The following is a 27,819-nucleotide window of genomic DNA, read 5'->3' as shown; positions in this document are numbered from 1 at the left end:
TAAAACCCAAAAGCTGATTGTGAAGAGTTACACTGATACTGCTGTGACCAGCTGGACAATAAAATAGCATCTGAAATTCTGTGCATACAGGGAAAAACAAAAGTGGTACCTACATAATCTGTATGCTCCAAACTCATTAATGCTATTCAGCTGAGAGGGCTTGGAGTCACTAGAGAGTTGTATGAAAGCAGCAAACAGCACAGAACAGTCAAAAATGAGACCTTCCACAACATCCTGTGACAGAGTATTCATCAGAACTACAGCTTGCTTTACTTCCTCTGTGCTGCTTTTTTTTTTTTTTTTCAGGACACTAACAAGGTCAATAAAACAGGATATAGTATGGAATTGGGATTATGATAATCTAAAATTGTTCCTTTGGCTTTCATGGCCAGCCATGATATTTAACTCCATCGCAGTTAAAAAGTTTGGGAAATAAAAATCTCAAGACTGAATTCACCAACAACTATCATTTTATTTAGCATTACTCTAACATTGTGAATGATGAACTAATAGATGGCTGTTTTCCTAATCTGATGTCCTTCTTTAAACCCTTTTTCCTACAACATTATTAAACAATCTTTGTGGCTCCTACTCTACCCTTTTTCAGTATCTCCTGTTTCTTCTTTAAAAAAAAATGTACCATAAGGTCTTGCAAAACAACTTGGTGTTTATTATACTAAATGAAGTTATGTGTAATATTGTAACAGACAAAATACTCCTAAAATGATATAAAGCATCAGTGGCAGAAAAACCATTTTAGATTAAACGTGCCTTTCAGAAGTTTCATAGGGAAGATGAAGGAAGATGATATGGTTTTTAATGTTCAGATCAATGTGTCTATTTCAAATTACAAATTATGTATTTTCTGTATTCAAAAAAATCCACAATGATCAAGTACAATGAGTCCATTTGAAGAGTAAACAACACAATGCTATTTATTTGCCCAATTTTTATTCTCTCATAAATCATAATTTATACTCCACAATGCTTTTCAATTAATTGAGCACAGATTCCAAACAGTACAGCTGATTGGCAGTTAGTACACCTTTTTCCATAAGCTCCAATGTAACAGCAGTGACAAAACGATGCTCGCTGATTGGAGTCAGAGACACATAGTGTATTTCTAGAACAATTACTCAAAAATGTACAGAATTTTTAGTTGGAAAAATGCATAATGCTGACAATGTCTTAATAAATTTTAAATGCCTTTGGAGGAAAGATCACAAATTTAAGTAGTGTTCAAAGAGCAAAACAAAAATTATGTAAACTTAGCATAGACTTGAAACTTAACTTCATGTTACACAATCCTTCCAAATGGCAGTTAAAATTATGCTGAATGAAACATTAGTAATGCTGATAATGCTGCATGATACATCTCTAGTTCTTAAGCATATTTGTTACATGAAGACTTAGCCTTGGAAAACTAGTGAGCATTTTCCTTCTTTAGGGAAATAGATGTGTATGAAGTAGAGTTAGAAAAAAAGTTTAATGAACTGATAAATCAAAATCAAACACTTAAGTATCAACTTTTATACTAAATTAAAATCATGTATTAAATATAAAGCAAGTAGAAATGTGTAAGAAAAATGGGAAACAAACACTATTGCATATTTATAAAAAAGTATCAGAAGCCACACTGTTTGTCTTGCAAGAAATTATATTTAGAAGGCTAAAATCATTTTTATATATATATCTCTCTCAAATAAATCTATGAATATAACAAGAGATAGGAACAGTATATAAATATGGTATCTTTTAATATTTACATGTATATGGAAACTAGCCAAAGTGGTGCTATAAGAAGGAAATGTCTGTTATAAAAGTGAGATTACAAATTTTGCATACATCCATCTGCATTACACTATTAGTTTTAAACTTGCATCTTCCATAAACTAATTATTAACTTAAAAATTATCATTGCATAGAATTACTTGAAAAATATTACCTAATTCTGCATTCCACCTCACAGTAAAAACTATCAGGATAATGATACAAAAATAGTCATTCGAAGAACAGTAGCCAGCTGTGCTGCCCTTCAAAGTTTAGTCTCTGACTTCTTGCTTTTAGGAACAAGGAAGACATTGCCATCTCTAGTTTGCTGCAGTGAATATTCACTAGGAGAGTAAGACTTTCCATCTTCATCACGTAGCATGCTGAAGACCTCAAGGTATAAGGTGGTTAGCTGCTTTTTCATTTGACGAAGGCTTTTGTCATGCTCTCCTTTTTCCTTAAGCAATTTCTCTTTCTCATCTTTTAGGTTACTCAAGTCTTGCTCCAGTTCCACTATATTTTCCAGTTTTCTTTTACGGCAATTTTGAGCAGCCACTTTGTTCTTGCCTCGCCTGCGTATATCTCGAATAAGCGCAAGCTGGGCTTCGTTGAACTGCTCCTTAGACATCATTTCATTGAAGTCATCAACAGGGAGATTGATGATTTTTTCAACAGGAAAAGGGATCTGCAGAGCTTTTGCTCTTTGCTCATCTCTTGTGAGATGGGCTTCAAGGCGGCTTGAAGGTTTATCTTTTGTGAACGGAGCTTTGGGGTGGCCTGGACTGGCAGGGGGCTCCTTCTTTGGTGTATTTGTACACTGCAAACTAGGAGTTTGAGTGCTTGGCCCCACAGACGAGAACACTTGATCCTGGAACTGCAAAGAGTACATGCTAGCATTGCTCTGCGGCACACTTCCAGAAGCACTATCCATGTCTTCCATTTCAGAATCGCTACAACCAAAAGTCTTATCCCCATAGGCAGATGATTCAACAGAGTGTTCAGGAGATGCTACACTAGAACTTGCATTCAATGAAATACCAGAGTCAGAATCATTGCATTCTGGTACAGTTCCTGAGTGGTTGCCATTAAAAGCTTTACACAGTGAGAAATCAGAAAGATCAATAGGTTCACTTAGAATTTCCGCGAGTGATTGACTGATAGTGTTTGTCGTTGCTGTGTCACTGTTCACCTTTGTATCAATAAAGGTGGTGTAGAAATCCTCACAAAAATCAGAGTTTGAAGGGGATGTGTCATTTAAAGAGTTCACACTCAGCTGGCTGGTGTCTTCTGGTGGCAAAATGCTGGAAAAGGGGCCCTCAATACTATCCAGGAAATCTGGGCCGCAGTTAACATCTTTTCTCATGATGGGTAATGAGCTGTAGCAATTATAGCTGTTGTGCATCTCTGTTGGCTTGGTTTCAGGGCTTGTGATTGTGCTTACCTCAGCCAGGTTATCATTTTCAATGTTAAGACACTACATGGGAAATGCAAGAGAGAAGTTGAGCAACACATTTCCAATTGATAAAACCTTTTTCTATAACCCACAAACATTAAATATTTTAGCAATCAACATGCACATAAAATGGGTATTACAACGTTGCTGTAACCTAGATGACTACAACACACTTTTACTACAGAGAGACAATCTAGGAAGACTAGATACCTAAGCAAGAGCATGAAGCAACTTGTTCTGGACAAAGCTATTGATATTAAAAGAGCAGAGCCTCTCAAACTCGTAGCAAGATGCTGAAGAGACCCATTCCAATGCTATATGGAAGCTGCACGGAGCCCTCCTGTTCTGGTAAACTGCTAGTGGGGATCCTGGAGCTGACATGTCTGAACTGCTCACAAGCGCCACTGCTAGGAATGGCATGAGTACAGTAAATGTAAAATTACTGAATAAGACTTAATAAGCATTACTAGCAAACACTTACTTTTAGCACTCTTACAATTTCATGTTATGTGATAGATTTCTTTTCCTCAAAAAACAAGATTCTTTTAGGATTTACTGAATGAAGCAGCTGTTCAATGCAGAGAAATGTAATTCTCGGTGAAGTGAAAAGAGTACCAACATGAAGCCTTGCAAACATTAACTCACCCCACATACTTTTAGTTAAGCTGGCTAACACCAGTGTGAGCATTGAAGACTATTACATTGATGGGCTTTCATTGGCTACAAGACCAATGTTCTTTCCAACAGGGTGGCAGTTTCTTAACTGAAGCTGAAATAAGTGTGCCTGCTGTCCCCAAAGAATTAGGCAATTACCAAAATGATTCTGTTCCTCTTAAGAAGGGACCACACACTGATTATTTAACCAGAGATCATTCAAGGCTTAAGCTAAGGTTTTGAATGTGAGCTCTTTTTTTTCTTCAAACATATTCGCAAAAGGCAATGCCCTCAATTTAATTATCTCACTTCTTTCAGAAGATTATTCAATTACTATTCGGAATTACTGCAACAGATAATTTTGGTTTGGTTTCTTAATGTATTTTCAGTATCACTGCTGCCTCTTCACAGTCCATTGCCCTTGTTACTTATGTGGGGTTTTTAAGCCTACCACAGCAGTAAAGATTGGGAAACTAGGAAAATTTTGAAAAATATAAAAAAACGAAGGGAAAACGTAGAGTGGCAGGAAAAAAAAACAGTTCCTGCAAACTTTTTTTTTTTAAATATGATTCGGATTTACAGGCTTTCCACTGAGCATTCATCTGTTGTGTTAACAGCATGAAGTAGAGCAGCATCATGCTGAAGCATGATGATATTCTACAGCAATATATTTGAAAATAGATTTACTCAACTTTCTAGTCAAATCTAAGGAAAAAATATAAATAGAAACATAAGGATAGGAGAAAAAAAACCCTAGATGTCCTCTGTAATGCACAATTTAGAAATATAGCAAAGTGATTTTTTTGTTCCTTTGAAATATTCAGTTCATGTACATTACATAATCAGTTCTTACTGAACATATCTAAACAGTAGTTATATAACAATACCTGACTCTTCTATGTATCTAAATATATGTTCTATTATCATCTTTACAAAACCTTTTCCTTCGATAAAAGTTGAATGCAAAAGTAACCATAAATGATTCACACAATCAGACACTGGAAAAAAAAAAAAAAAAACCAACACATTTACAATAATGCTTGTGGAAACAGTTCCTGTTGTAGATCCATAATTCAGAAGTGTCCATTTTTAAGCAGCTGAAATTTCAGCCATGATCATGGTGTAACAAGCTGCATACAGAGGCAAACAATGATTTGCTAAACGTGGGGAAGTTCTGATTGGGAAGACAGATTGTGTTTTATTAAGGCCTTCTGATAAACAACTAATTTCCTTCCTCCTACGTGTTTTTCAATATATCGTTTTTAAAAAATCAAATCTTATATTGAGTTATAGAAATCCTACAGGTGTAGAATCCAGCACGATAGTCATAATCACCATCTGTTAAGATCCTATTGTACTGCATTCTCTGAAATACCATACTCTTCCAAAATATTATGCTATTTTTTTCAGGTGCTTATCATACTAAACCTTTACCTGTAACTCTGGAAGGGACAATAATTCTTCCCAAACTTGCTCTATGTTCTGCATATTCTCTGCATCAGTAAGTGGAACTAGAACAGGTGATTCAGGTGGCTGAGTTTCATCAGAGGAAATGAAGACTGGGTGGCTATCGATCTGAGCAGGAACCAGTGACTGAAATGCAGCTGAAGAAGCCTGGAGTGTTTAAAAAAAACCAAACCAAAACAAAACAAAACAAAAGCCCCACCACATTAAAAAACCCAAACAAAACAACAATAACAAAAAAAAACCACATAAAAAACCCCACTCAAAAAAAAAATTTGCCAAAGCAAAAATCTGTTTTTTGGTGTTCTACCATTTCTGCAGAATAGACAGACAGGTACGTCTTAACAAAAGCATTTTTTGTAAACAAAGGGATAATATAAAATTATTCCCATGAAAGGTGTCTTCATATTAAGGAAAGAAATAGAAAAAAAAAAATCTAGAAACTGGCTGGTGAAGACCTTATCCTTACACATCAAATAGTCTGGGTCAGCACATAGAAATAAAGCAACTCAGATGCACTAACTCCAGAGAGCTGCACTAAGCTCACTGTAACAAACTGACGAAGTCCGCTACCGTTATTTGCAGTAACTGGAATGGTTGCCATCAGCTGGCATTATACACTGAATCCTGGCTGCAGGATTCAGTGAGCAGAAGGAACCCAAGAGTACCACCCCACTGCCTCTGGACACAGCCCTAGTTCAAGCCTACTACACTGCTTTATTCCAGTTGGAGTCAGCTTGAGGACAAAACTCAAATCATATCACAAATTAATATTATGCTGAAGACAAATCTTAGTAAGAGAAGACATTAAACTGATCCCCTAGAAGACCACCTGTGAAACTGCTGTATTGAGCATTTTTACCTCATTGTCGTCTATAAATGGGAATGCTTCTGCCAAGAGCTGCATGCAGTCATCAAAGGACAAAGCCTCTGCTTCTGGTTTTGAAGTCTGTGTGGTCTAAATAGGAAAGTTACAAAAAAGTGTTACTGCATCTTTGAATAACTGAAGAATCTTCCATTACAGCAACAAATGCAAATTCATTTTAGGTAACCACTAACATGATATCTTCCCATGAATGGAAAAAGGTTTAAACTCACAAACACATATTAGAGTTTACCTGTGAAAAACCAATTGCTGGATCAGTATTTTCTGATTGAATGCGCTGAGCCGGCTGAACAGGAACGAATTCACCTGTCTCTTCGTCTAACTCCAGCTGAGCCAGCAAGGCTTTCTCCTGCTCTTTTTGGAGCTGCTCTTGTCTTTCCTTTTCAAGTTTCTTCTGTTTCTCGAGTTCATACTCCTTCTGCCTTTGACTAAAATCAAAAACTTCACGCCTTGCCCCAAGGTCTATATCTTGCCTCCAAAGGATGTCAATCAAGTTCATGTCCTGTAATAGAAATGCTTTTCATGAGCAAGCGTCCTCCCCAGCAAAACTGCTTTAGAACAATAGCAAAGCTTTTTATTTCTGTATTAAACAGGTAGGCTCATGTAACTGAGGCTTATTCTCTTAATCCTACAAAATTATCTAAATAAAATATGGCTCTATACGACCTTTCTGAAGTGTGTGAACTGATGGTTTGGTTGCTGGGGCCCCCACACAGGCTCATGGAATTGGTAAGGTAATACATGACCTAGCCAGAGGATAAATATATTCTTCTTTCCCAAGTTAGCTCATAGAAAACATGAAGCTATGGAATGAATTATGTCACATTAAGAAAGTAATTTTTAGCAGAAAAGAACAGAAATTGAAAAGTAACTTTTTTCAGATGATCTTATAAAACTGTAAAAGCTGACTAAAAACATGATGGGGGCTGTCTGAAGTAACTATAATAGCCATACTGCAAAATGTATTTTAAAATATTTATGTTCCATCCTGGAATTAAGTATTAATCTTAAAGATCAGCAGAACAGGCCTTCAGAGTAGGAGAATAACATGGTTTCAAAGTCACCAAGTGACATAAGATCACTGTAGTACTAAACACAATTATTAAGACTATTACTAAAAAATTGTAATTTAAAGCTTAGTCTAAGTTGATGTTCTAAATGCAGTTGGTTTGGAGCAGCTGAGTATAAACTAGAAGTCAATAGGTCCCAAATATTGTTAATCACTTGGCCTCTGGCTCATCACAGAGTCAATCATTATCAGACAGCTAACAATGACCTAAATTTCTTGGAAATCAGCTACCCCTTGCACCTGTGGTGTTCCAGAAGACAAATTAAACTCCGCTATTTAGGGAAAACCAACCAGTTAATATTACTTGATTTGGCTACAATTTATTTTAATTTATTGCATAAGGTGTTTTTTTGGGGGGGGAAAGGGCTTAGTGGATTTTACTTTTCAAATAGTCAATATTTGTAAGGGCTGAATTTTTGAATATTTTCTCCCGTGAAGAAAACCTAACACTCAAAAATCATCAGTTTGGATGTCAGCTGATACAGTATTTTAATACTTGGTAGCCACATTTGTCAGATGGGCACATGTCAACAATTTCTAGCTGGTGCCTAGGAGTTTTGATTTTATGGCATGTTTCATTATTCTTAAAATTACCCTTTAGCAGCAGCACACAAAAATAATATTCAGTGTTGGGCATTCTCATCAGGCTAGCACACTACAAATAACTTACCAAACACTAGGTTTCATTTAAACAGAACTTTACTGATTCAGTTAGCAGTTCTACAACCAAGATACATTTATTTTGCCATCATATCAAATTGAAACATTCCCTTATCTCTAAAGGCTATTTTCAAATAGAGAAGCAAAGTAACCTGAACGCCAAGTCACGTTGCCATTCAGAACGATCACTTCCGTACAACAGTTATGGCAAAAAGCTTTAGGGCCAGTCCACATTTGAACAAACCAATTCAGTATTCTCATTTCTTTGTTAAAAATTCTATACCATTAGCACTCATATTTACACATGGCATGAACTACTTCTACCTGTTACTAAAAAAATTACTTTTCTCTAAAATCGGGCAGTTACATAAAATATCTGTGTGTAACACAATGCAGGCCAGGCATTCCTAAATCTAAGACATATTTAATATACCTTGCTGGGAGAGACCAAACTCAGCTTTAATGGCCAGCAATGAAGAAGCTGAAATAATTACAGTGTCTGCCCAAGACAACGTTTGGTCTCTCCAGATTGGCAGGGTAAAACGAACTAATTAAGTTCTGCAGTAATTGGAGATACTGCAATATGGTATAGCTTCATTAAGGGCCAGTAGTTTACCAGCTGCTCACTGTCTCCTTCTGCAGCAGATTCAAAACTGTTTCCTAGTCTCAGAGCGTTTGCAATATGTTCTGGATAAAACTGCAGGATCTGGATTTTAGGGCTCACTTCTGAATTATTCATTTACAAGGCACCATTAAAAATGTGACTGAAAAGATTTTGTGTGTGTGTGTGTATAATGCACAAGGCTGTGAATTAAACAGAGCTGTTTTCCTCCCTGAGTTGCAACAGACTACAGCACAAAAATAGCAGAACTGGTGCTCAGTTTCAGTTTAAATAATGAAAACCAAAAGTGATCAAAAAGAGAGGTACAGAAGGCATAACATTTTCCTTAAGAAGAAGACCCACGTAGCCTTAGTGCAAAAGCTTAAGGCACAGTTATTGAATCTTTCAGCCATACTACTGGCTATATTTGTTATCAAAATAACTAGCTTTGGGTGCTGCTTCATTTGTGAGACTAGAGACCTCCAAGACACCAGCTGGCCAAAAAAAAAAAAAAGCTGTGGCTGTACACCACCACCTGTGTGTGCATGCAGCAATTGATTCAGCAAGCAGGATTATTTTTTGAAGGAATATGCTTGCACAGTTTTCAGGATCTTGGGCTGTTGTTTTGAGAAATATGACAGCATTGATTGGCTCCCATCACCATTTTTCAAGGGCCCATATTTAGCCCAGTATCTTATCTCTGGCAGAGGGCTGAGTTTTGCTAAACAGTGTTGTGCTCTACCCTGGAGAGAGATGCTTGTCAGGAGCACCTTTTTTTATTTTGTTTAGCTGTTGTGTTTGTGGCATTTAAAACCAAAAAGGTGGGGGTTTTTTAATCATCACCATATAATTGCAAAAGAGCCCTCCCACTTCCAGTTTGAAAAGTTCTATATAAATAGAGCAATATTAGCCTTAACTTCAAATGACAATTCAAGTAATTACTCTTCACATGAATGGGCTGCATGGAAGAAATGTTCTTCTGTTCAATATGCTAATATGTAATATCATCAAACAGCACACTGATTTAAATTTTAACCAGCCATTTAACACTTATCTATAATTTCAGCCAATGCTTTTAGTAGTACTGCCCTTTTCAAGAAAAAAAAAAAATAAAAAAAAAATCTGGGCATTAGTCCAAAGCCTCAGGTCAAAGTTAATGGAGTCAACATTGACCAGTGATTCACTAAGGAGTGAATCATAGCCCCCAGCATGAGGTGATGGCAAAGAACTAAAAATAAAATAAAATAAAATAAAATAAATTTAAAAATTGCAGTCTAAAGGAAATATTTTGCAATCTTGCTCTTCCCCATAGCCTTCCTCTTTAAATTATTTCTCTGCCTTGTTGAACGCTATCACGCACATACACAGAGGTATCCACAGACACAGGCAGGCACTCTATTTTAGGTTTATCACTGAAGCATTCTTCCCTTTCCATTGTGAAAGCATCAGAATAATAACTGTGTATCTGATGCCTGGAGTGTTTAATTAAAGCTATTAAAAGGTATTTTACTTCTTGCCTGTGCAACAGCTACCCTCTGACGTTTAGATGCTTCAACATGATGTGCTGGTCTCCGAAAGATTCATTTGGAGGGACGAGCGAGCACAGATTTGCATCCGAACTGGAGCACACGCGCTGAGAGTCCTGTGAAAGATTCATCTGATCCAGGGCCGGCTGCTGCCCTTTGGAGCCACGCTAACCACTTCCCTTAATATCAGATGCATTTACTGTAAAGGAGCCAGCGGTCCCTCATGTGACGGAGTCCACAAGCGCCTGTTTGTTCTTTCCTCCGTTGTGCAATTTCTTGAATTGCATCAGAGGAAACGATGGTTTTGGCAGAGCCAAGAGGCGGCGCAGGAAGAGCCAGGCGTCCCCTGCAGGAGGAAGGACCTGCGCCCGGGAGGGACCGCAGCTGCCATCCCCCGTCTAGAGATCAGCTCTTTCCCACTGAACGCCAACGCGTATTTTGAGGGGAAATACATTATGGTATTTAATGTGTGTATTACCACTGTCCAACATTTCTAACTTCTGGGAAAGTAATATGGTTTTAATATTTTTCCCAAGCAGACAAACAGTGATTTGATTTTGTTTATAATATTTTCTTCACAATTTTGTAAACGGAGAAAGAACTTCTCTCAACAGAGGACATGCTTTGCTTTCCCATGATCCATGTAAGCAGGAGGTGCCTTGTACTCATGATTTGACTTTTTTGTTCATTTAGTGATATGCTCTTCCAACCACATTGATAGCTTAGTTTGGACATATAAAGGCACTTTTAATAAGATAAACATAAATGTTAAACAATTCACATTAAGCCACCATCTGGCCCCCAATGGAAATTTTCATGTTTTAGATTTACATATCAGCATTTGCCATCTGGGCAGAGTCTGTTATACATTTTATGAGAAAATCTCTGACTACATTGTAAAGTTTGACAATTAACTCTTATTGCTCCTAAACAAACATATTTGCAGTAGGGTAAACAAAGGAACGAGACCCTGTTTTCATGTTATTTTCATAGACTGACTTTTGTGCTTTAAATAAAATGCTAATCTTTCATTTCATCCCTGTTTGGTTTATCTGACTGGTTTTGGTATTGTTTGGAATATAAGCCATTTACACGCAGCATTGGTAAAGTGGAAACAGCCAGTGGCCCAAGTGTCAGCAGAGAAACAATCTGCTATCTCAGACAGGGCTTTCAACCCATTATTAGCTATCCCCTTAATACAGAACACATCGTGAATTTTGCACATTTACTTCTTAAAGTCATGCATTTTGCAACATAAATTGGGATAACACTAGCAGAATCTCTCACCAGACAAGGATTTGTTTTTCTTTCCCATGTTCCATTAGCACCTAACTCCAAGAAGAGAGATTTCACATACCAGCATGAATAAATGGCAGAGCAACAGAAATCAATGGCTATTGCATCCAGCAGTGAACTCAGACCAGGACCCCACAAGAAGCAGGAAAACACTCCTATAGCTTATGCACAGAAAGAAAGATGGCAAAGGATCTCCCAATTTTTTGTTTTCCAGAAAGTGAAAGGAATGAACAAAAAGCACCTTACATTTTTGCTTTATTCAGAAAAAACATGTGGGAAGTGAGGATCAAGGACCTGAGATAGTCCAAGGCAAGAATGAAAGGGAGGGGATCAAGTAATAAAGCAAGCGCAAGAGAAGGAGGTGGAAGCGTCTTACCACTTAAGAAAAGCACAGGCTGTGGAAGCAACAGCTGAATGTCTTGCCTTCATTATCCTCAGGAGGAACTGGTTTTGTTCAGGTAGGTTTTAAGAATGATTTATAAATCATTTGATGGTTTAGATGATCTCTGAAATCACCATAACTAGTGGTTCCTTTTCTAAATCTTTTTCAAGGTAAGTTACTTATTCAATTACAACTCATAATTACAGAAAAGAATCCCGGACACAGAAGCCTCATGCTTCAGAGAAAGCACAGAAAGCAGATAAAGTTATCCCAACACCATAACCTTTTAAAAACAATTGAGTTTTGAAAGCTGACCTGTAATTTTCAATCCCTTACAACTGGATATTGAAGAACAAAAGTTAACTCAAGAATGTGGAAGGGACAGTGAGGACATGAAAAATTTAAAAGAGCAGCAGCCCTTATGAGAAGAATGGGGAAAAGGGAATGGCAGAAGCTATTTATGCTGGAGGGCAGAAGGGTACAATAGCAATTTTAGATGTCTGGATTTAGGATTTGGAAATGTGACAGAACAGACAACTGTCAAACAAAGCCACGTGACAGCAACTTGTGATTTGTGAATGCACAAGGTCAAACTGCTGTCTGCCCTGTGGAGCTGCCTGCTGTTCCACATTCTTCACTAAGACCCTCCAGGCAATCTAGGAGGAAACAGGGTGCTTGGGTGGGTGTGAGGGGGTGTCTTTTTTTCTATCTTTCGTACCTGCGCCACTTACTACTGGTGTGACTGGACTGACACTAAACAGCCTGCTTCTTGATGCCCATTTGCTCTTCCTGGCCCTAAAGAGTCTTTGGATGCCTGATATCTTGGTCAGCAAACTCTTTTTAAGACCTGGCAGGCTAGCTTACCTGAAAATGGACTCTAAAAGGGTCGGAAAGCCATAGCTTTAAAGAACTGATGTTGTAAGAGAATTTCTACTCCATGTCTATATAAATAAGCCTGTTGAAAAATGCTGACCATGTGTCTTGGGACATTCTTCTGCCCCAACAGAGACATGCGAGATAAGCTCAGTCCCTGAAATGTAAGTGTTTGTACGCAAATTTAATTTTCTTACTGAGGAAAGAAACCTCTAGAATGCTTTGCCAGGTCAGGAACAGAAGTAGTTTTGATATTTCATTAGCTAAAAGCGTTTAGCCTCTGTTTCCTCCTAACATATATCTCGTATTTCAGACTGTACATCCCACTGTATTCCAGCAGGCTCTCTTAATAAATGCCAGATTGTCAGGATCTACTCTTATAAATTAGATTAGTTGAAAAACCCCTTGGCTGGATTGTCCAGCATTCTTAAAGTTTCACTACAAGCCTCGTCTGGGCATTATTTTGTCAAAGACAGGGAGAGGCTCTGGCCGGCTGGAAGGACAATCTTCCCCTACAAGTGCAATTCTGGACACTATCCACCCACTCTCCCAACCCTCACTCCAGAAATAACTCCTCTGAGAGGTGGATGATTTATGTATTTCACCTGAAGTGTCATCTACCAGGAACGGTATCAACAAAGGCTACGACTAAGATCTGTACAGCTCTTAACATGATGGTTTTCCCGTACGATACCCCTATGGCAAGCAAGCTTTCGAAACTGCTAGGGGGAACATATACCTCATATATTCTCCAGTAATAGTGAAAAGACAGGTTTCTTTAAGCCTGAAGAATGTAAAATGAGCAAGACTGTAACTGCAATGAAGAATATCTGTTGTAGGCTGTTTATGGTCATGAATGTATTAACTTCATTTCAATTCCAAAAGCTGCAAAATCCTCATGGTAACAGTAGAGCAAGACCACAGCAGGTAAAAAAAATACCCTCATCAGAAAGACAGCAAACAAAAGGAAAAGGAGGGACATAAAAAGCAGTTTACTTCTTCAATTTGACAACAGTTTTCTCTTTTTCTGCAAAATCAATCAATCCCCACCTCCCTGCCACTCCTTAAAACACTGAACATGTGCGAGAGCCTCACAGCACTCACTCCCTTCCAGCCTGGGGCACAGCAGGAGGAGTGGCATTCTCCTCTCTGGCTCATTAATCTCTGGGGTCAGAAATACATACATACATATATATCCCTCTCTCTCTCTCTCTCTCTCTCTCTATCCTTTTCCCACCACATTCAATGTGCCTTGAGGTGACCGTTTCTGGTACAACAGATCAGGGGATTTTTGCTCAGTGCTGCAGATCTTTTTGCAGAAGATTGTTTTGTGCTCTATCTCAGACACTCCGAAAGTAGCTGTGTTTTTCCAAATTGGTTAATCAATATGTATTTTAGAAGGTAGCTTTAAAATAATAGAGTTTAATATAGAGTATGTGGTTTCCAGGGGCTGAATGTTCCCAAGACTGATCCTGCCTCAACATCTTAAAAAAAAAAAAAAAAAAAAATCAGGGAAAAAAAGAGCCGAAACCCATCTCATTTGCATGGCTTACAGAAAGCAAAGTCTTAAACCTGACATTGGTGTTTATTTTTTGTACAATATCTGATTTTTCAAAAGTTATTCTCTAGTATTCATGGCCAAATCTGTCATGCATTGTATCTGCTCCAAATTCCCCTATTTCTGCCTCAGCCTAAAGGAAGAGGCAGAGTGAGGACTAACGTTGTGAGGTGATGACGATGAACTTCTCGTGAATAAATTTAACTATGCCCATATTTACAAGCGCTACCCTGGCTGCTTAAGCAAAAGCCAAAAATGGTCATGGGTGTCATCCCGCTTCTTCAAACTTAGTCCTAATTCTCTTGACATCCCAGACTGCTTTCTGGAACATTGGTATCTAAAGCAACAAATCTTACATGTTTTCAGAGCTTTGCTGTTTCATTTAGATGGGTTCCATCCCTCCCTTTTCCCTTTTAGGTCTTAATTATTATCATGTTAATCTAAATGTCACTTTTCCACAGTGTATTTGGCTGGTATAAAAGCGTTGTGGTTCCTTCTACTCACATTCTGAATCCCTCTTTCAGCTTAACAAAGCCATTTACTTCCTACTTCTTTACCCTATCTTGCATCATCTGCATTACAAAATCATTAAGTCAATAAGCACACAAAGTTAATATGTATTCAAGTTACAATCTATTACACAAGTTGTATAATGAAATTGGGAGGCTGGCAAAAATGTGGGATTGTTTTATAAAAGAGTGGGTTAGGCTGTCTATTTGTTTTTATATGCTTGATGCATCAACAAAACTCTGCTGTGTTGCCCCAGTAAGTGAACTGAGTGATTCTGTTGTGGCTGACTTTCTAGCTGTTTTCTAATCACCACGTACTGTACCACGTAACTCCATTTTGAAAGGTATTCAAATAGCAGCCATCTCAGACAGAAGTCTACTCCATTTCAGAAAAAGCTGATGTTAATAGCTTTATTTGGGAGGAAAACAAACCAGAACACAAGTCAAAACTGCATCCTAAAAAACCTGGCATTTATTGAATTGTCACTTATACAACAAAAAAAATCCTTACCCTACATGTAAACAAGTAATATAACAAATATGCAGCATCTCAAAATACTGCTGAGCTTTTAACCATAGGAACACAAAAGCCTTTGTGTCCCAATTCATTTTATACATTGAACCTACAGTACTTGGAAAACAATTACCTGTTAAATGATTATCTTCAAGCTATCCTGCTGTACCCAGCCAGGCATGTTCCTGTGCGTGGACACTGCCACAGGCTACTCATTAGTTTATCTACAAGAGGATTTGTTTATAATAATGGTTCAGTCATCTGGGAAACACGATCCAGTCAAATTACAGCACCCTCTTACGTCCAATAAAACAAATCAGGAAGGAAGGAAAAGATCAACATAGAAACAGAGAAAAGAACCTAACAAAACCACAAATAACATATTTATTAGGTTGTATTAACCTTAGGTTATAACCTATTAGCCACTATTTTGATTTCATCAGGATTACACACTTTTTGGAAAAGTGTGTTTCAAACCAAACATGAAAACAGTGTGTGTGTTTGTGAGTCAAAATATTCTCTGTGATTATTTAGAATCTTTCTTGTACTACACATTTTCACTGCACTGGGATCTTCCTGTAAAGCCCCCATTTTGCTGATGGCTGGGCAATTTATGGGGGCAGGCACCAGACAGGTCATTACAGCTGCACTACAGCCTGGATGTGGAAACAGCATGCTCTAGTATTGCAAGAAGCACGTCTCGCCAAGTTTCACTTCACTGATCCCACAAGCAACTTTGTTGTTGTTGTTCGTGGGCCAAACTACAATTGCAAACAACGGGAATACCTGCGTGGGTTAGAAAGCAATGAGGTTCACTAACTGTATTACCAGCACACATTCACCAGCCCTCCTTCAGTAACAGAGACATCTACTCCATAAGGCTGCATCAAGGAAATTCTTCCACGCTTCCAAGCTGAGCTGACAAGAAAGAGTAAGGATGCTTTCAACCTCAGAGAACATGCCACACAAACACCTCATCAGCCTAGAAGTACTAGCTTAAGACTAAAAGCTTAAGAATATGGTTACATGGCAGGGAATGAATACAGCTTGCTCCAGAAGTGGTCAGCTGTGATGTGTTCTGCATAAGTCAGCCCACATCTGGCAGAGCACTCAGGTGCCTACCTTCCACTGCAGTCTGTGGGGCACAAGTGTTAAATAACTTTGTGGATCAGAGTCTTGCAATTAATGTGCACTTTTCACACATATAATTTATATAGATAATGCTGTGAATTCAGTGTCAGTGCACAGTTTTGAATAAATAAGCAGGCTTGATTTTTTGTGTGTGTGTGTGTGTTCAACTTCAAATAGACTTGGAAAGGTTATTTACTTTCTACAAGGGAAAAGAAAAAAAAAAAAACACAAAACAGAAAAAAGGCCCAAATTACATTTCTATGCAACTGCTCACCATTGGACAGTACAGGATGATAATAGATTTAAGGAAGAGAAGCCCAGCATGGCAGATTTTTGCTGTGGTGACACTATCTTTCCAAACAAGTAATTAATGGTTAAATGTTTTATTTGGCACCGAGCACAGCCTTCATTAGTGACGTACTACAGAAAAGCTTCAGTAAATAACAATACCATTCAACTGTATGCTGATGACCAAAAATGCTCTCCCTAAATTTACATGAAACATCATAGAAATCAGTATTTAATTTACATGAAAGGAGTTTGTATAGCTTTTCCCCTTCCTCCAGCCACACCAAGATACATGATGAGAATTGTTTTTCATAGAATCAGGCAAGGACAGATTTTACTTATTTTCTTAAGCACTTGTAATTAATTTATTTCTCAGAAAAAAGCAATCCTTTAAAAGCCATCAACCCCCACAAAGGTTTCAGGAAGCTCTTCCACTTGAATGTCCTCCAAAGTTAAACAACTAAACAAGAAAGCTCAAGAAGGGCCAACATGTCAGGTGTCCACATGCCAATTTATCATTTTTGTACACAATGACAGCTTTTGCTTAAAAAGGTAAACCCACTGAGGAACTGAACACCACTGTGTACAAAACTAAAGCTTTGTTTGTGTGGAGCAATCCAGTCCTCACTTTTTGAAGTCCTGCATAGTACTTAATTTATAAATTCTAAAAGCAAAAGGAGATAATTCATCTTTCAAGGCATGAACCAGAGTAGGTAAATGTTTTTATACCTCTTACCAAATTATATAAAAGCAGTAATTCTCAGTATCCTCAAAAGAGCAGCAAAACCCCCAAAACTCAACCATCAGTAATTGTGTCCTTCCATCCAAATCAAGAGCCTCCACCACCCACCACTGTCCTTGGGACTTCCACGTCTGTCCTCTTTGAGTACACAGGAGGCTCACGGCCTGTACAGCTGATTATCATGGGGATGCCTCTTTCAGCCTTCTGATTAGATGGGCAGATGTACCTAAGAAATCAAGGTAGTGGCCAATTCCTGACATGTGTCCCCTCACGCACTCTACGATCACCTATGACGGCCAAAACAAGATTGTTTGCCACAAATAAACATGTCAATATACCTCTTCCATCCATAAGCAGCAAACATAGTCTAGGCATGTTAATATGGTTAACACACACTAAATGTTGCAGGGGCAGGGGGAGGCTATCCAGTTTGCAAGTATATTACAGGACAGTATATTTAGCAGACTGTTTCTAAAATGAGCATTTACAGCTGATTTTTCTAGCAGAAGACATTACAGATTTGATTGCTTTCCACATGTAATTAGAATCAATTTGTTGAGCAAAAAGGTTAAGATGATCACTTGTAAAGTAAGAAATTACAGAATGCAAAGAAAATGCCAGGTTTGTATCTTAAACAGTTTTCTGCCTTTGGCCAAAACACTTTACTTCCTTATGTGTCAGTAAATACTTGAGAAAAAAATCAGATTATAGCAAATTATCAGTAAAAATTGCAAGATTCGAAAATTTCTCTATAGCACAGTTAATTTAGACAATGAGAGAGAGAGATCTTGTTAGGGTAAATGACTACTCACAGAGTCAGCTATGAACTGTTAATTTTCATTACTACTTGCATTTTCTAAGACTTTTTTCATGATCTCTGCCGCATACACACACAATTTATCAGAAACTCTCATCCCAAGCTTCATTTGGAATTTAAAATAATTCTATGGCTCTGACCTTAGTAACAGAGTTTTTCAGAGTCATTTAAAGCACTCCATTAACAGTTTCATTATTTAAGTGGCTTCCATTCTTCACTTTACCTGCAAAAAGAAACTTTGAGAGATGAGAGATGTCTAGAGATGTTCGCACTGGTTATCAGCTGAGCAAGGATTCCTGAGAGTGGTAGGTGCACACTAGATTCCTGAAGTGGCAGATGATAAAAGGATCACAAATCAACCTGGAAAACATTCCATGGAACTACAACATTCCACTGAGTCACAAAAATTATACCAGTTGAAGAACTGACCTGATAATATTCTAGCTCAAATACTACAACCAAATTAGAAAGCACAGTATCAGAAGTCACTGTGCTGTAGTTACCTGTGTATGCTGTAACAGAGAGATGAGACACCTAAACATAACGTGCATTTCCATAGCCAAAGAATTCAATTTGAATAATTTGGAAGACCAGCTGTCAGAAGTTATGACTTAGTTTCAAATACAAGTTCTGTTTTTTCATATTACACTATTTTAACAGTACCATTTTTGTTACTGAAGTACTTCCATTTTCATCCTTAGGTATCTTAAATCCTACTTGTTTCAAAAGTTTACTCAGGTTTGTTTATTTTACAAATATCAGTGGGACAGTCTTCCAGAAATTCCTCAGCTGCCACAGGTCTGTTCAAGACCCATCTACAGTAGAAAGAAGTGCAAATATAATTCAGTGTTATAAACCAGAAAATATGTCTGTGCATCTCATGTCAAATAACACAGAAGACTGCTCCAGGGTCTACGGTACACTTGTTCCAAGGACACTTAATGACTATATTATCTGCACCGGTGCATATGTATCAGCCACTACTTCTGCAATACTGGTGAAGACAAGTGTTAGTGTAACAAGCCAGGGTGGAATACTCCCATTGGCATGTCTCAGATGACCTCTACTGCTAAAGTCTCCATGTTCTCCTTCCAGCCATGAAGCTTCTGAAAAATCTGTTACCCATCTGAGCTGAGCTGCACCAACCTCCAGAGCCACCCACCCACCCCTGCCACCCTCTTTTACCCACTGTTTTATTACCCAGTTGATTGCGGAACATGTTATCTGGTCACATAAATGCAGCAATCTAACTGGAAATACCCTGTTTTAGGACAAAATTCAGCCTTCTTACCCAACAGCACATAACTCAAGCAAACAGTTTCTGAAGACAGAAGGAAGAAATGACCAAGTATCCAGGCCCAGGCAGCACAAGACACAAATGCCAGCTGCAGAGCAGATAGAAAGACTGGCCCTCTCACATGGGAGCAGGCAGCATTCAGCATGGCAGACCTGCATTGACTGCATGATGCCTGGGAATCCTGAATGGTGATATTCCAACAGCCCAAGCAGCACAGGAATTGCTCCACTTGAATTATAGCAATAAGTAGGGAGGTACTAATTTTACCACAAGGGTTCAAACCAACAAAATCCCCCAGGATCGTTCTGATGTAGCTCTTTATGGCTAAACGGCAGTGATGATCTGAGCAGGAAGCAAATGAAAGTCACAGCAGCTTTGCACATAACTCGGCTGTAGAGAAGTCACAGCTTCAATATTTAGTGGGCATTAATTTCAAACACAGCAAATAGGCACACCCTTAATCATAAAACAAACCTCTTCTTAAAGGCAGGCTATCAACCAAGCTCCTTCTGAGTCAATTTCTCAAGTATGCAAACTTAGTTTTGCAAGCAGTTTCCAAGAGTGGATTTTTTTATACTTACAAGAAACACCATGTAAAACCAATACAGCAAACAGCAATAAAACTTTGAAACTGCAAGACAGAGGTGGGGACAAGGAGGGAAAAGTTGATATCTTTATGTTTCATAGTCATACAGAAGATACTTCCTTAAAAGGTTTGAAAAAGATGGTTTCAAACTGGTCTTACATAACTTGTTGCTGCAACATCAAACTTAAAGGAACTTTCTTCTCCTTTCTCTTCTCTTTTTTAATTGCATTGCTCATAATACTACTGCAGAAGTTGGACTAAAAGTCTTAAGACTCTGCAAGACAAGTACAAGGTTGGGTGGTCTCAACTCCCTCAGTACTGCAATATCATCAACAACAAAGACATACTTCTTGAAATGGTTTAGTTTAACTGTAAAGATAGGAAACATTAACAGTCATTTACAGCATCTTCAAAATAACTTAGCTAAAAATAAACACTATTTTCTATTCGTTCTTCCCAGTACAAAAACCGCAGCTAATTGGGCCAAAATCAGAAATCTAAACTGACATAATGAAAAGCTTCAACCAAATCTGTAGTATATAAATTGCATCCACATAAATATTATTTCTAAGCTACACCCATTGTATTATGGCCTTGCCAATTAGTACTTGTGCTAGGGATTATTAATATACCACCAAGCAGCAGTTATGCTCTGCTGGTAAAACAACACTAACTTAACTTAGAGTTATTAATACTCTTATTAACTGCTATTACCTTTCCAACGCCTCCATAATCAACATATCAAAACACTTAAATTAATTCTTTTAAAGTGAATATTAAAGTAGAAATTAAGGGCCAAAACACAAAGCCCTTTTATCAACACATAACATTCAAAAATGTGTCAGGTAAAGAAAACTGAGCAAATATTTCATCAAGAAATCAAAATGGCTGAAGACAGAAAACAGATGCTTCAGAAGATGAAGACAAATCCTCTTCTCCAAAGCAGTCAAATAGTCAAAGCAGACATTTTTATCCTTACTTGATGTTGTTACTGCTTGGTTATCCAAATTAATATTTAATTTAAATGTATTGTGCCAAATTAATATTTAATTTAAATGTATGGTTCTGAGAGACTTTGCTTCTATTTGAAACAGGCACTGTTGGACTATGTATGTCAAGGTAAAACTGAACTATTATTAAGACAAGATACTCTGCTGGGGAATGTATTTTTTTATTTCCTTATTTTAAAGGTGGTAAAGAAAAATCAAGAAACATATATCTAAAAATCACTGAAACAAAGAAATCCTGAGACAGAGCTGTCCCTGTGCTTGCTTCAGTACTGCACTGCACAGAGTAGTAACACTAATACTGTTCTTATACTTTAGAAAAACTTAAGCACTATACAATCAATTAATTGGCAGTAGCAAGAAGTTAATATGTGACTGTCACTAGCTTTGCTTTTCTTGTACAGAAAGCAGTTACTGGGTAGGAAAGACAAAGTACATAATGCCTATCTTTACTTGAAATGCATTTCCGGTATCTGTTTCAGGTAAGCCTTCCATGGTTTAAAGGAGTTTTTATACACCACAGATTGCATTGCTGGCTTCATTTCTTACTGGTTGGTTTAACTGTTTACCTTAATATAAGAAATATGTCATAAAAGTATTACTGTTGAGCAATCCTGAGCAGGATTTCAGTTCACTGTATATCAGTCATCTTTGGATAACACGAATTCATAACTTCCAACTTCTCCTACCTGACTTTTCATTGGTCTACGTAAAAAGACTTGCATACGTAGCAGATGAAGTGTTTCCAAAACCAGATAAACTAGATTATTACCAAAAAAGAACTAATCTGGCCAACACATTGTATTCTTTTCCCTTCACCTAAAGCTATATTCTGTGGCACAAAGTCCAACTTTGGTATAATACACTGTATCAGAAAACTGGACAGATTTCAAACCCTTTCAAGTTCTCTAGGAATGTGCTATATTAAAATAATAGGTTACTTAGGGTTGGAATGAGATGGAGGCCAAAACAAACTTTAACTAGGTGATTAACCTGGAGACTTTGGAGGACTTTTTGCTGGCTGCAACTCAAGCACAGCAGCAGGGGATTAATATTTAATTCATGCCGACAGGTTACTGCCTGGACTTGTACTGCACTAGCCTCAGCCAACACAATCATTGCAAATACATCACACTTGCACAAATTGGCCTAATTCTAGTGAATGGTTTAGTCATTTTAAAGCTTACCTTTATAATTTCAAAGGGGGAAAAAAAGGAAAGAAGTTCCAAATACAAAAATCAAACAAATTCCTTCTTTCCAGTGAAGCAAACATCTGGCGTTACAGGCATGGGCACACTTGGCACCATTTACTGCCATCATCTGAACTTTCTATATTTTCTCCTTCTCCCCTAAACTCACCCTTTCCTGGGCCTGCAATTGACTCTTTCTCACTATCCTTTAGAAATCTAATGCATTCTAAAAATTTTCAATTACAAACTCTGACAACTTTTGCTGTTTGAGGGTTTGTTAGTTCTATTGAAGGACCAAATATAACACAATTTTACAACCATATAGGAAAAGTCATAGTAAACAATAGTATGAACTGATTTTACTGAGAACGAAAATGAACAAATATTCACTTAGCTGCTGCCACTTCTAGTGTTCCTCAACATCATCTCACAAAGCCCAGCATATTCCACAAAGGTATCTGAGATTTCTTTAACGAAATAAGTACGTTCAATATGCTATTGCTACATTCATTTCAGTCAGGATCACAAAAGTAGCAATACCTATCAAACAGGTATTTTTCTGCTTTGCAAATTTAAGATATAGAACTTGAGGAAAAAACGAACCAAAAGAAATCAAAAGGGTATTCAAGTGCAACAATAGATACAATAATCTGACACATTTTTAACAGTATCCTTGTCCTTCAGGATTACATACAACCCGCTGCATTCTTATTCAGGATAAGTATTATACCATCTCTATTTTTTCAACTGAAAAAAAAGAAAAAGAAAAAAGTAAGGGACAGAGATCCAGAATTTATTCTTGCCCACAAACATTAGTGGGAAGTGTACACAAACCTTCCTAACCACCCACACAGTCCTATAAAAATGTCTTAAGTTCTTTAAAGCACACAAGATCATCCAGCTGCCCTCTGCTTATACTGAATGTTCTTTTTTGTTCTGGATTCGTCTCTTCCAAACGTTTCCCAGCAAACTTTCAAAGTCAAACTCTTCTCCAACTTTGAGTGCTAACCACAAACTTCTTCAAGTCAGATTTTCAAAGACAATTAACTTCTTGCACTTCCATCAACTTCCAATAGAATAGTAAATTTTTAGTACATTTTAAAGACAAACTACAGAACAGTGTTCATATGATGGATATTTACTACAGTAACAATAATATCTAATTAGCTGTTATCCCAAAGGGATTGACGTGGTCAGCTCCTATTAGTCCACATTCATTTCAGTCAAACATACTACATTGCATTACATCGACCACTGGCTTAACTGAAAGATATTCTTTTGTGAGTTTTGAAAGAAAGAAAGCTCTATCAGTGCAGCTTGGTATCAAGGTGAGCACAGAAGAACTGAGAGGGTAAAAAAAAAAAAAAAAAGCATTTTTACTTAAGATAGAGCTTGTGATACTCCTTCATCTACTTCCTCCAAACTCGTCCATAATTTTAGTAGGTAACATTATATTCAGAAATGCAGATGTTTTCTTATATTGAAACTTACCTACATACACAGATAGATAAACAGATATTTCTACAGATATCTTGATCAGATATTCCTATTCAACAGGGTTATTAAACCTCATTATCAAGAAACAAAACAAAACAAAAACCACCCCAACGAACCCAAAATACAAAGACTTGTTGCCAGGCCTGACCAGTGCACTTGTTTGTCTTTGCCTGCAGAATCTACCTCATGTGGAAATGATAGGCCATTAGGGAATAAAAAATAAACCCATTCACTTGACAATTTAATGCAGCATGTCATAAAAAAAAAGTATGTGTAATTCCTTGCTAAAGCCCTTTTGACTGAAGAGATCACACTAATTAGCTGGAGACTCTTCAGTAGAGTTCTCTAGGTAGAAAAACCCTAACAGATACACTTACACAGGCACTCACTTATTTGCCTACTTCGTTTTGTTACAGTTGGTGTCACTTCAGCCTAAGTGCAACCCACAGCTTCATTCTTTGTGTTGGAAAGTGAATTCTTTTTGCTCTCTTCTTGTTGTGAGGCTCAAAATTTAGTATCTGATGAGCTTGTTACGCTGTTTTACAAGGTTACAAGCAACCGTTTCAGTAACAAATAGATCTACTGAACAGAACAGCTACTATGAGAATATCATGCTTTTGCAACTGTGCTTTGAAACATCTTGACACTTGTTCCGTTGCATTCTTTTTTCTTAGATGTTTTGATGTCTGTGTTGTTAGTGTGTAATAGGCAACAGCCCTCTGCATACAGCGGTGCATTCTGTTTCCAGGCAGAGGTACAACAAAGGCATACTTTTTTTCAAGAATATTGCAGGCAATAGCACTTCTAACTCCCACAGAAGTACATAGCAGAAAGTGGTGATTTTACATTCTGGTTAAGGGGCTAGATCAAGCCCAGCCCTTCACAATTACCTTTACTGCTATGACAATTGCTACCAGGCACATAAAAGACTAAGAGCTTGTACTGTATTTGCACAAGTGCACACCATTCCCATCTGCTGGCTTACAAAATCTGAGGGGCTAAATGAAGACTGTGTTCCCCTTCTCTCATCCTGAGTTAAGGTTTTATGGGAAGGGGTATTTGAATTTTCCATTCAATAAATACAGTTAAAACTACATGTCAAAGACAGTAATCATTTACTATCTAAAAAATGCAGTGCCTTTTCAGGCTAGGTCTGCAAGAGAAGAAACCAGCAGCTGTTGAGCTCAGATAGGAAAACTGCAACAGGTGGCTTGATAGAAAGGGTTTGACAAAGTAGGCAAACAAGTAACAGAAGCAAGGTTTGCTGGCAAAGCAGTCACAGTGGATTAGGCAAGAAGGTACAAAAGCAGGTACACAGGAATCAGTCTGTCTAGATTCTCAGAAATGAGAGCAAAAATGCCATAGCTGGATGCTATAGGCAAAATGAAATTCATGGGGCGTTTACGTAGCACAGGCCAAGAGCCTGATTTTTCTTGCAGTATTTTCCAAGAAACCAAGGAGGCATGGTGGAGGTCATGGCTGCGCTACGCAGGGCTAGAAAAACAGGTAGGCCAGGCAGAGCTTTGAGGGGCCTAAGACAGAAAAGCAACAGCATTCAATGAACAGAATAAGGTATATCCAACACTGCTAAAGAGATGTTACCCGTAGGGTGTAGCCACTTATATATCCTAAAGGATGGACAGACAACGTTAAGAGAAACTCTGTTGTGTAGCATATACTGTACTGAGATACACCGAAAGAGCCTCAGAACTCTTAAATTCGTAGTATTAAGAGAATTAAAACAGCTCCAGATTAGGTTTCAAGTATTACTTCTTTAAACTTAATACCTAGTTGATAAGGGTACACTTCCCATGTAAAAGCCCAAGAACAACACGTAACGATTACATAAATTTGAAGTGGAGTTCAGTTATGTTTTCCGTTATTCACCCCACTCTCGGGCAACTAGTTTGCAACACAAAAGTACGGAGCTTCCCCAGGCTTTTAGCGAAGAGGTTCTGCCGCACAAAACGCAAATACATCCAAATACCCCTAAGCCTCCGGAAGACTTGCCTTGGAGGAGACCGCCAAGACCTCATCTCCTCCTGCGTCCGCGCCCCAGAGAAGCGCGCTGGCTCAGACCCCTCGGGAGGCGTTTCCAGCAGGCGGGGGGCGCAAGGGGAGCGCCCCGGTCGCAGCCCCTCACCAGCGGCCCGGACCGAGGCCGGGGTCATCCCGCTTCAGGCTCCTCGGGCTGCGTGGTGAGAGGCTGCACCAAACCCGGAGCCGCCCCGGGGGAGTGCGTGATTGTGCAACAGCTCCTGCCGGCCCGGGTCGGGCCGCAGGCTTAGCGGGGACAGGGTCCCGGCGGGCCAACCGCGACGGGCAGCCGCGCTACAACAGAAGGAAACCTGCGGTAACTCACCCGAGAAAGGAGCGAGAGGCCCACGGGCACGCCGGGGGCAGCGACGCGAGGCTGCGCCCGGCGCGGGCAGCCCCTCCGGCGGCGGGCCCCTCCCCAGCCGCTCCCTCAGGGGCAGGGGCCGGCCCCGGCCCCCTCGGCCCTCCCCGGCTCCTCCGAGCTCCCGGCCCCGCCCGAGGCTGCCCGCAGCGGGCAGCTGCCGCAGAGGCGGCTCCTGCAGGCCCTGACTGACCTTTCCGCGACCGCCGCGGGCGGGGAGGGAGGGGAGACCGCACCAAACCCGACCCGGCCCGGCCCCCCCCCAACCCCTGCCGAGCGGGGCGGGGCGCGAAGGGGGAGCCTCCGCAGCTCCGCCCCGCCCCGCCCCGCCCCCGCCGTGACTCAGCGCCTTCGCAGGGGCGGGGGCGGCGCCACGTGCTCCGCCGGCCTCGTGACCGACCGCCCCGCCCCTCGTCCGGACACCCCACCGGGCCGGGCCGGGCCGGGCGCCGCGGGGGGAGGCGGCGGGTGGCCGCCGCCGCCCCCGCCGGCCGCGCTCTCACCTGGGCGGCGGGGGGCAGCTCGATCTCCATCGCGCGGGGCCGGGGGGCGCGGGGAGGCCGGTACGACGCGGCGGTGGCTGGCCCGGCACCGGCCTGCCCGCTCGCTCCGGCGCTGTTTTGGGACGGAGGCGGCCCGGGCCGGGCCGGGCCAGCGGCCGCCCCCGCGCTCCGCCCCGCCGCCGCCCAGCCACTCAGCGGCTGCGGGAGCCCGCGGAGGCGGCTCCTTTCCCGGCAGCGGCGGCGGCCGTGCCGGGAACCTCGCCCGCCCCCGGCCGTTCCGCGGCCCCGCCGCCCGAGACCCTCTGCCCCGGCGCCTCCCGCCCCGCGGGGCCGGCCCCCCCGCCTTGCCCCCGGTAACGGCCAGCGGCACCTTGGCCCGGCCGCAGCGGGCAGGCGTCGGTGCTGCCGGCGCGACCCCCCGGAACCGGGGGCGGCTCGGTGTGTTCTTTCTCGTGCCTTGGCGCAGCTGCCTATCTGCGTGTGTATCGGCCTGTTCCGCATTCGCAGCGCCCTTGTCACCTCTGTGTAGCCGGCGGGTTCCGCACTGGTGCGGGAGAGATGGAAGCGACGGCAAAAACCCGGCGGACAGCGCGGGTGGGCAGCCCGGGGCGGGGGGGGGTGTGTGATACGGGGGAGCAGAGCGGCGGAGCGGCACGGTAGCAGCCCCGCCGAGCGCCCTGCGTACCGACTGCCCTCTGCCAAGCAGAGGAACGCCAGACGAGTGACCGGGCTTGCAAACCAGCCAAAACAGAGCGAAGGAGGTGTGGGCTGCGGTACGCACGAGCTGTTTGGAATGTATACCTTCAGACGAGGTCCCGCACAGAGCAGTAGTGTCACGGGTCCTGATAAGGTTTTGCCAACCTTTTGACTTCTCCAGCTCTTTAATATGCATCCAACAACAGACCATATTCCTCAGGCGTTGCAGAAAGCACGTGCCACAGCACGCCCAAAAGTAGGAGCGGGTGGGCCACAGGCCTGGATCTCTACCCCTCTGTTCTAGTTACCAAATTTTACTGCAGCGTCTTACCCTAAATCACTTGTCACTATCTGGTAAATGGCATTAATCAGAGAGCGAGCTGAATTCCACTTGGAAATACAAGTAGCAGTCAAATAGTTAAACCGTGCGGTGCGCTAAATAACAGCCTTGA

General features: G+C 40.3%; 1 protein-coding gene across 15 annotated transcripts; it reads right to left on the bottom strand.

Moving 5' to 3' along the window:
• Positions 1-934: 934 nt before the first annotated feature.
• NFE2L2 (nuclear factor, erythroid 2 like 2) lies at positions 935-27,490 on the bottom strand. Of its 15 annotated transcripts, none has more exons than XM_041124057.1 (5): positions 27,473-27,490; positions 6,460-6,729; positions 6,204-6,299; positions 5,312-5,491; positions 935-3,244 (listed from the first exon to the last, which is right to left on the bottom strand). In XM_041124057.1, exons 2-5 carry the CDS (start codon positions 6,724-6,726, stop codon positions 2,036-2,038), a joined length of 1,752 nt encoding a protein of 583 aa, XP_040979991.1. In that variant the 5' UTR covers positions 6,727-6,729; positions 27,473-27,490; the 3' UTR covers positions 935-2,035. The 15 variants fall into 15 exon arrangements, with proteins under 15 accessions (XP_040979991.1, XP_040979992.1, XP_029872497.1 ...); XM_041124058.1 differs by lacking the exon at positions 27,473-27,490 and adding an exon at positions 27,042-27,059; XM_030016637.2 differs by lacking the exon at positions 27,473-27,490 and adding an exon at positions 26,672-26,801.
• Between the last annotated feature and the right edge of the window lie 329 nt (positions 27,491-27,819).

The sequence above is a fragment of the Aquila chrysaetos genome, chromosome 6 (assembly GCF_900496995.4).
Source record: "Aquila chrysaetos chrysaetos chromosome 6, bAquChr1.4, whole genome shotgun sequence".
In the NCBI taxonomy this organism is placed as follows: domain Eukaryota; kingdom Metazoa; phylum Chordata; class Aves; order Accipitriformes; family Accipitridae; genus Aquila; species Aquila chrysaetos.
The sequence above is the reverse complement of the archived record's forward strand: the minus strand, read 5'-3'. Positions and strand labels throughout refer to the sequence as shown.

Excerpts from the sequence above, each read along its gene's own strand:
- NFE2L2 (XM_030016637.2), bottom strand. The coding sequence starts at position 26,701 with ATGGAGATCGAGCTGCCCCCCGCCGCCCAG. Across the intron at positions 5,492-6,203 it reads CATTTATAGACGACAATGAG|GCTTCTTCAGCTGCATTTCA; the intron begins GTAAAAATGCTC and ends TAAACACTCCAG. Across the intron at positions 3,245-5,311 it reads TGTCCCTTCCAGAGTTACAG|TGTCTTAACATTGAAAATGA; the intron begins GTAAAGGTTTAG and ends TTTCCCATGTAG.